Source organism: Stegastes partitus, unplaced genomic scaffold (assembly GCF_000690725.1).
Source record: "Stegastes partitus isolate 25-593 unplaced genomic scaffold, Stegastes_partitus-1.0.2 Scaffold527, whole genome shotgun sequence".
Classification (NCBI taxonomy): domain Eukaryota; kingdom Metazoa; phylum Chordata; class Actinopteri; family Pomacentridae; genus Stegastes; species Stegastes partitus.
Window position 1 is genome coordinate 145,636 of NW_007578258.1, and position 9,206 is coordinate 154,841.

The 9,206-nt window shown below is 42.8% G+C and overlaps 1 protein-coding gene across 1 annotated transcript in view; it reads right to left on the reverse strand.

Annotated features, from left to right (window-relative positions):
- kcnq1.1 (potassium voltage-gated channel, KQT-like subfamily, member 1.1) overlaps window positions 1–8,052 on the reverse strand; it is a 68,192-nt gene extending 60,140 nt beyond the window's left edge. Inside the window, 1 exon segment of the mRNA XM_008287891.1 lies at window positions 7,922–8,052. Within this exon segment, the coding sequence (XP_008286113.1) occupies window positions 7,922–8,052 (131 nt within the window).
- Between the last annotated feature and the right edge of the window lie 1,154 nt (window positions 8,053–9,206).

Sequence of the window (9,206 nt, forward strand, 5' to 3'; positions counted from 1 at the left end):
CCGTAAAACGTTGAATTTTCACCCTAAGAGGCTGATTTTATTCCCCACGCTTGGCACCAATAGGAGTTTTTAAAAAGTACGCTGCCAGTCAGAATCATTTTGTTATAAGAAAAAAATTATTAAAATTATGCTTTTTGCATCGACAGTCATTGAGCGAGTGTGACAGGTGAAAGCGCTGCCAGAGCCCAACTGGAAGAGTCATATTTTACTGAGCTAAAAAGAAAAAATCAGGGTTTTTTTCCTCATAGTGCTTCAAATAAATTCATGAAAAGTGGTAGCATCAGAACAGACGTACGTATCAATAAGCAATTTCAGGACTCCAGCTACGTTATTTCACAACTTATTGCTCTTCAAACATCGATCTGCGGACGGGCGCGAAGAAAACGATGCAAAAATCGACATGACACCATCCCTCTGTAGAAATGTTTTACTCAGAAAGTCAAAAAAAAGAAAAATCTGAGCTAGTAAGGTGCAAACTTTCTTAAAAAATGTGGTGAACTGAGATGGAACGAGACATTAAAAAACACTCGATATCCAAAATAAACCTTGACATCTATAGAAAATAAAGATCAGTGAGGACAAACATAGCTATATGTGGCTACTAATGCTGGCATGGCTGCAGGTTTTTCACTTCTTTGGTTGATTTTTCACTTGGGATGCTGCGTACGTGTTGCAAGAAGCAAAGACACAAGCAGCGTTTATTAAAATAGAAATAATTAGCACCTGAAAACTCAACTAAACACCAACGAAAACTTCAAAACAGTGACAGAATAATTTACTTTTGCTGAAGTATAAAAACTCCCAAAAAGAAAAAAAAACAGAAGAGAAATGTTCAAGTGGCACAAGAACAGATGGACAGGAGAACTAATTACTGCTTTAATGCTAAGTCTTATTAATTGACCGGCAGCATCTGTGAAATCAAACGCTGCGGCTCCTGATTAGCAAAAGCTTCCCTCGCTACACAAAGCGGCGCTCGTTGGGCTCGTGTTTTCTGCCACCTCGTGTTCAGCGACGCCGTGTTTCTGACGGTAATGTGATCCGAAGTGACTTCATGGAGGATTTATGAAGAACAACAACACAACAGCTGAGACGAACCCCGACGCTAATAAAATTAAATACATGAAAAAAAAAACAGCTAATGGCACATTATCAGGCGCTGACATTATTTTCTGCCGGGTAGCTTTCATGTTCCAGGATTAATGACAGCACTCCATCTAAATTGCCGCCGAATGACTATCGCTGTGTGATGTTACCCGTGTTAACCCAGACGTTAGGCGACGAGCGAATGAATCACCGTCTGAATGGGATTCTGCTCTTCAGCGCCGATGCTAATGCCGCCGACTGATCAAACAGCTCGGGAACGATGTTGGACCGACGTGGACGCCGTCTGTGTGTGTGAGGAGCTAAACCCTGCTAGTTTCATTAACCTTCTAATAGATGAGCTCAAACACGCCGTCAGAAGCTTAAAATGCAAAAAATCCGACTGACGTTTCACTCGCAAATGACAAAACAAACAGTGGCAGACTCCCGCCAAGGACGCTGCAGCGAAAATTGCAACCTGAAGCCATCCGAACCCCGAAAGAGTGGCAAATATTTGAACAATTTCATGCCCCATTGAAACATTGTGCTGCTTGCTGCTCGGAAGAAACTCCTACGGAGCGGGAACGTTTGGCTGCTGGAAGTGTTTGCGCTGCTGTTATCTCACTGATACTGTTTTAGACTTTTCAGACAGCAGCACTAAAGAATCGCCGTCTCGTTCCTATATGAGCAAACTTGATGGAAACTATGTGCAACCAGAGTTATGGCGTCCGGTCGCTGTTTGCACCACGAAGACTCTTATCGCCGCACGCCGCAGCCTGAGTTTATTGAAGACCGGCCAGGAATCCAAATACCCCCCGACGAGCCGGCGCATAGACACACAGGCATGAGCGTGCACGCCACACGTCAACACAGATAAAAGACCGAGGAGAGACCTGATCGGGCCGCTGCGCCAGAACACAACGCTGCAGAATGAGCGTGCAGCTTGATACCTTCTTCAAAAACAGTAATTACAGCCGGCTGCTTCCCGGGCAAATGGATGTAAATTTGTCTATTATGAAGAGCGCGGCACGTCGCACCGAAAACTAAAGTGCTCACAGGTTAGGACGCGGTGCAATTTGTTAAATTTTATGTTTGAAATATGACAGAGGCAGTTAAAAAGAGGATCAAAAGAAAACACAAGTGAACATCAAACTTTTCCGAAGCGCACACTCCGCTATGCTAATGGCAGTAATTTGTCAGTGAGGCTCTGCTTAAATTATTTCAGCGCATTTGAAATGCCAGTAAACATACACGCTCAGTATGCTGAGCATACACTTCTGCTTCACTTTTTATTCATCAGAGACTATCTGACTTGTCAGTCCCTCTGCACTAACTGCACCATCATATTTCACTTCCTGTACCTCCGGGCCTATAGATAATGCGCGCTCTGTGTTTCTGTCTGGCACCGTGGGCTTGGTGTAACAACAGACAAAATAATACATTGGCTGGGCTACATAGGCACCACTGAACTCTAAACAAAAGCTCAAAGCGTTGCTCCTATCTATTATTGATGGACAGATTCACTCGCAGTCTGCTGTGCAGCGAGTGCAGAGATAAAGCCGGGGACAGGATAAGAGTTTGCGGTGACGCTGCTGACCACGTCGCCGCCTCTTACCCTCAAATATGGTGAAAAAAACATAAAGATAAATCGATGGAGAGCAGCGGGGAAGCCGATGGAAGCCTTCGTCGGTCGGGGGTTAGTGTGAGGTAAAAAGTTCAGAGGCAGAAGTCGGTAAACCACCGATGACCTCAGATGTTTGCTCCACTAAGAGTGTTGGCTTAAGGTCAGGAGAAGCATGTTTGAGGTGGAGGACTGACGTAGTTTGAGAGAGAAAAAACAAAACAAAACATGAAAGGGCTGATATATTTATCCTCAAACAGTCAAAGTCAAAATGCTGCTGTAACAGCAGAGAACAATAATTCATGATCTCTTAGCCTTAAATTATGTGTTTGACAGAATATCTGGTTCAGTTTAATAAAGAAGCATCTAAAAAAGAAAAGCTTGTTTTTTTTTCTCCTCTCGCTCTCGGTTGACTCATCACGCAGGATGGATCCAGACCAAATCGTTGCATGTCCTGTTAGATTTCAGCACAAAAAAACCCAATTAAAAGCACAGCATAAAACACGGATAAACGCTCTTTTCTTTCTAAAGAGTTTATCCAGACAGAATGGGATCATTTCATAAAGCTAAATATATGCTGCTTTCCAGATAAATGCATCCTTAATTTCCTTTTTACCATAAATGAAACCCGGGCCTGTGAGCGTAGCGCCGCGCTGACATACATATGCATATGCAAACACACACGGGCGGCTCTGATAAGGCTACGGGTCACGCCGACGTCTGGGTTCTGGGTCAGTGATAAAGCCACGCTTGTTCTCCGCTGCTTTGCTCCCACTCAAACATTTGCAAAACAAGGCAGTGAAGTGACCCCAAAAACCTGCACCAGACTCCCACGAAAAACACCTGCTGGTCTGAAAACCAGAAAAAAAAAAGACTCTGGATATACTGTAGGGTTCTAAATGGATGCTTTTGAAGTCCGTACTTTATCTTTAGGTGGATTTGTTTGCTCTCGTCCATGTCAAAAGGGCTTCAATCTCTGCTTTGTTTAACTCTGACCACATGTCAGCCAATAGAAACGCCATTATTCCACCGCGTACAAGTGTAGACAAACCATCGCTCTCTCAGACTATTTACTCCACATGATGACTCTGCTCGGTTTTTATTGCCAACACCGGGGCTACTGCTGATGTCATATTTAGATGCACGGGGCAATCTGAGGTCAATATACCCTTTAGTGAAAGCAGAAATTTCAAATTTAAGGCATGGCCGGCATGGTTGTTCAGACTAAAAACCATCCGGTTGTCAATCGAGGCAAAAGGCAGCCAGGCGTGGCCGGAGCACTCTGCAGCACAGAAACCTCTTTATCACTCTTTTATCTGCAGAACACAACACCGTGGCTCGTCTGGATCTGTTTAAACCAATCGTAGCTGAGATAACCGACAGCTTCCCTTCAAAGTGGTCGTCTGGGGGTCGTTTTTGGTGGAAAATTTGCGTGCAGGGAGACGAGCAGCGTGATTAAAGTGGATCAGTGGCAGGCCGCTACCAGGTTTATTTGTTTTATAATTATTTACTTGTTTGCATGTTTATCTTTTTTAATTTATTTTTTTAATTAAATGTGCCAATGCACAAGCAGTAGAGCAGCTTTACAACCATTACTTTGGCTCATTCTTATTATAAATTCCTCCGATACAGTTGTTGGCGCCGAACTCGTCCTGCAGCTTTAGGAAAACTCAAAATTACACATCAAAACGTGCGGCTCAGTCGGTAACGGTGTGCTGTGACTTCTGATGGCGATTCACGGTATGTTTGTTTGTTTGTTTGTTTTTTACGAAATTTGTAAAAAAAAAACTGGTAAAAAAAAATTAAAAATCTCCACTGACATATGCTGGCTTTTCAAAATAAAAGGTACTTATATAAATTATAGCTTAGGTGTAATTATAGCAGGACATATCGGCGCACTCAAAATTTCTATAGAAATCTTCCACTTATTTGTCTAATTCTGCTTTTATGAATTTTTGCAATTCAATATTTTAAAAATACATATTTTGTTTTATTTTATCTTGTGTTTTTTTTTTCATTGCATGCCTTATTTAGGATTTGTTCTGTTCCTTAATCTAGAGTCCTTAATTTATAACATGTTTGGTGGTTTGTTTGTATTGTTTTATTGTATTTTTATTCCTTCCATCTGTAAAGCACTTCATTTTATTTGTATGAAAAGTGACGTAAAAATAAAGTCTGATTGATGAAATGAGTGACTGATACCCGTAGTCAACATCTGGTGAGTCAGAATAAAGCAGCCACCCGGAACTGAGCAAAAATTCACCACTAAAATAATTAAAAACATTGACTTCCGACCACATTTTCTGCCATTTCCTGTCATTTTCAGCATGCAGCACCGATTAACAGACGGTATTTAATCTTGCTTGTTTTGCACCTGTTGTGCAGCATCCCAGAGGAACACGTTGCTGCTCAAAGCTTGCTCTTCTATAGCTCTGGAGACGACACTGTGATGCTCACTTTGGCGTTGTTTTAGTTTAAAATTCACCAGGAGACTGAACGGAGAGCTTTTCCCAATACTGACTATTGGCTCCATTTTTTTCCTCAGCTGAGCTCCACGTGAGCTTCTGGTCGACCTTTATTTTATGCAGGTGTATTGAAACAGCTGTAATGAGAGGTTCTATGTATATTTATGTGCATCATATATGGCTCACATGGAGCTCAGCTGAGAACAGAATGGAATGGTTGTTAAAAATCTGACAGAGTCGAAACCAAAACAAGTCTAAAATCACAACGAGCTACAGAAGATCAAGCTTCAAGCAGCAAGACTTTCCGCTTGGATAACATCTAACCGTACGATGATTAAACACAGATTTTTGCTGTAATCTCAGCCGCCACCAGCTCCTCTGTTCTTGCGCAGCGTGCGGTTATTCTTAGCGGCGCTCTAATATGTTTGAGTTGCACTGTTTGCTCCCTTTGAGTCACCGAGACTCTAACCTGCTCCGACAGGCAGCGCTCCCCTGCGTCCCCTCCGACACCGAGGGGTCACCGGGTGGCAGCGCCGGGCCGAGCCGCCGCCGCCTCCTCCTCCGCGGCACACACAGCGCCAAGTTTAGCCGCCCGCTATCAGTACCTAGCGAGTGGGGACAGACACCACACATGGGGCTGTGCTGGAAGATCATATCCTACATTCCTAAACCTCTCTGCTTGAGCACTCCGGTATGGAGGCTGTCAGTTTCTTGGACGAGGTTTGTACCAGGGGGATAAAATAAAAAAATAAAAAAACACACACACACAGTGAAATGTATCCTGCAGCATTATATCAGCGGTGCACAGCGAGGTATTTATCTGCAGCAGCAACATTTCATTTGTCAGGAAAGATGGATTCTCAAGCTACACGACAAAACTTTTAAATCAGTTTCGGGTGGTGAAGCCTGATGTGACGCCGTCATGACGGTGGAGCTTCAGCACAATCTGAACGGTATTTTAAGTAACTCATTTCCATACAGTTGTTTAAAAGCATGATTGCAAAATCTAAGAAAACCTGTTAAGTTGCAAACATTGCTTCTGATGAGTTGTGGTGACTTAATCCTAACCTGTGCAACTCAAATTTATGCATTAATTGAATTAAAACCACTTCCAAGTTGAGGTGACTTAATTAAAGCACATTTTTCTTCACCTGGATCATTTCTGAAGGTTAAGATTGTGTGTTTGAGTCCCTGCAGGCTGAACAGACATCATACAAAAGGACATTTCAAGGTGAGAATCAAGTCTTTTGCAAATAAACTCAACAAAAGAGATGAATTCTGGAACATTTTGGTACGACCAACAGTTGCACGAAGCTAATGCTAGTCATCGTTAGCAGTGAAATTCTCCTCACCCCGCCCGTCCCATCAGCAAAATAAAGTTTCAGATCTGCTCAGCTAACGAGAAGCTTTCATGTTAAATTAGAATTTGAGGAGGAATTTAAACCTGTGTTGCTTTTATTTCTTGAAAAACTGCAGTTTAAAGTTAATTACCGACAATTTTGCTTCTTAAAAGCTCCAACCTGAAGAAAAACAACTACTGGATTTTATTTAATGTTGGTCAATTTAAAAAACCTGTAGTTAAGATAATTCAATCGCCTAAAGTCACCAAATGGTGCATAAACAACCTGCCGGTGTCTCATTCGGTGTGACATCAGCAGCTTCTCGCTTTTGCAGAATCATTTCAAGCAACACAATCTCTTCTCATCCATATAGTGCAGACAGCATGTCGTTTTTCACTATAATCTCATATAAACTAAGTCCATATGTTCAGTTTTCTCCAACAAATTGTGCAGAAACAGCCTCAAATGCCCTCCTTCCTATTTAACATGGCGGGCAAGAAAAACTTCCACTCTTCACAGTGGAAGTCTGAGAGAACTAAACAGCATGAAAATGACACGCAAAAGGCTGGAAATGTGCATGTATGCAACATGAAGTTACCCTTAAAGTGACGCAGCAATCATCCAGCCATCCCATGATATCACCATGACGTAGCACACAAACACTACAACCACTTATTTATCAATAATCAACCTAAAAATGTTTGTTTGTGCCAAACATACCTTTAAGTAAAAAGGAGAAACTCCATCAGCTCAGTGCAGTTTGTTGTTTGAACTTAATGTGATGCAAACTGTTGCATTGTTTTTGTTGTTGTTGTTGTTTTGGAGCCCAAACACTATTTTTAGTGAGCTCATGAAGTCTCTGCCTCACACTGAATTATCCAGAGCTGCATCTTTTTCTGCTTTTCCTTAAACCAGTCGCTCCGACTGTCAGGAAGGAAAACACACAGAATCGCTCCCTGTCAGCCTGTATTGGTTTTAAAGTTCTGCTGTAAGAAACTCACTGAATGCAAAGCAGAGATGCCTCAGAGCTGCACTCAAACTGTTCTGCAAAATTAAATGCTCAGTGGTGCTGAGGAAAACACTCTCCCTAATGAAAGATCTGTATAATATTCCTTTAGTGCTCCTGCGAGGGCTTATTTTGTCTCACATTCCTTTGTCTGTGATGAATTATGTGCTATTTTTCATCTGCTATGGCTATACTAAAATATCCCTGTAATATTCCTGGAGGGAGCTCCGGTTGCGCTGTGATATCTGAGCAGCATCTTTCTAAAATTCACAGGATTAACAGTTCTTTGTAGTGAAGACTTCCAAGGCTCACGCGCAATTAACTCCCTGTTTAATTAGGATCTTAGAGTTGCAATTATGCCCTTGAATACCCCACGGATCCGGATGATTATGAAAATAAAAACACTCACACTGTGAAGTGATACACGAAGCATTTCCAGCCAGACGGCCTCTCCAGAAAGTTATACACGCGTCCTTGGATGTAGGCGCGGGTGAGGACCGGACGAACCCCGGTGCTGTACACCGACATCCGCACCGACATGCGGGGATGGGATAAGTAGGGGTGGAGGTGAACCGGGGGAGCCCCGGTGGAGGAGCTGCCGTCCTCTGGCATTTTGTCTCTGACTGAAAACGCGTCCACAGGTGTCCCCGGCTCAGGCGCGCTAAAGGTGGTTTCCGACAGCTCCAAATCCGGCGGTCTCTTTCCACGTGCCACACCAGAGGACCTCCGTGAGTTCGCCTGACAGGGACCGGAAGAAGTAGACATTGCAGCTCCTGTTTCTCTCCAGTCGTTGGCTGAACTTTTCCACACTTACTTCTCGGTCACTGACTCAAACGGACAAATGTTCTTCCATGTGCGCTCACCTTCTGTTGCGCGCCTGATCGCACCGAGGCGCATAAAACTGTAACATAAACTGAGTTATTAATGCTCTAGATCACCGAGACGGTGTTTCTTTAATTTAACTTTACGGCTCTCTGGGTTGTTGAGGATATGGCGAGCCTCAGCCTTGAATGAATATCTCGTACCTCTTTCGGAGCACTTATCAGCCTGCAGAGCTGTCGCCAGGCGGTGCGCTGCGAGCTGCCAGCTGTTCAGACATTTACTGTTCGGAGAAAGTGCTGAAAAGCAATCTGCAGCTGATGAACTCCATCTCCACAAACACCGTGAACTCTGTAATGAATAATTTCCACACGAAATGCAAACAAAAATAAACTTCTTGCAATTCACATCCTATAGGCAAGAAGAAATAATGGAAGCCATTCAGAGAGGAGCTGGTCTCACATGCAGGTTTATGGAAATCTGACATTTTCTATTAATTCCTGCATGTGTAGCTGTGAACATAAGCTAAGCTATTTGAATACTGAACAAAACACACTTCATATCTTAAGGTTGCCAGTAAACAGAACCATGACCTCAAATTCAAATCCAAAACACCGTCCTCATGCTGATGAATTATCCTTTTCATTATATTTTCAATAGAAAGTGCTGAAGTTGTGGCTGTCTAGGGTTTGTTTGCACAATAGTCAAGAAAAACATGTCAGTAAATGTAACCGCAACCACTGACAAACACTCTCAGCGGCTGAGACGTGCATATATCAACTCAAACCTTTATCAGAGAAAAAAAAGTCGCTGTTGGGAAAATGTTCATTTTAAATCTGGACTAGAGTTCACCAGAAGACATGTGAGAGACTCTG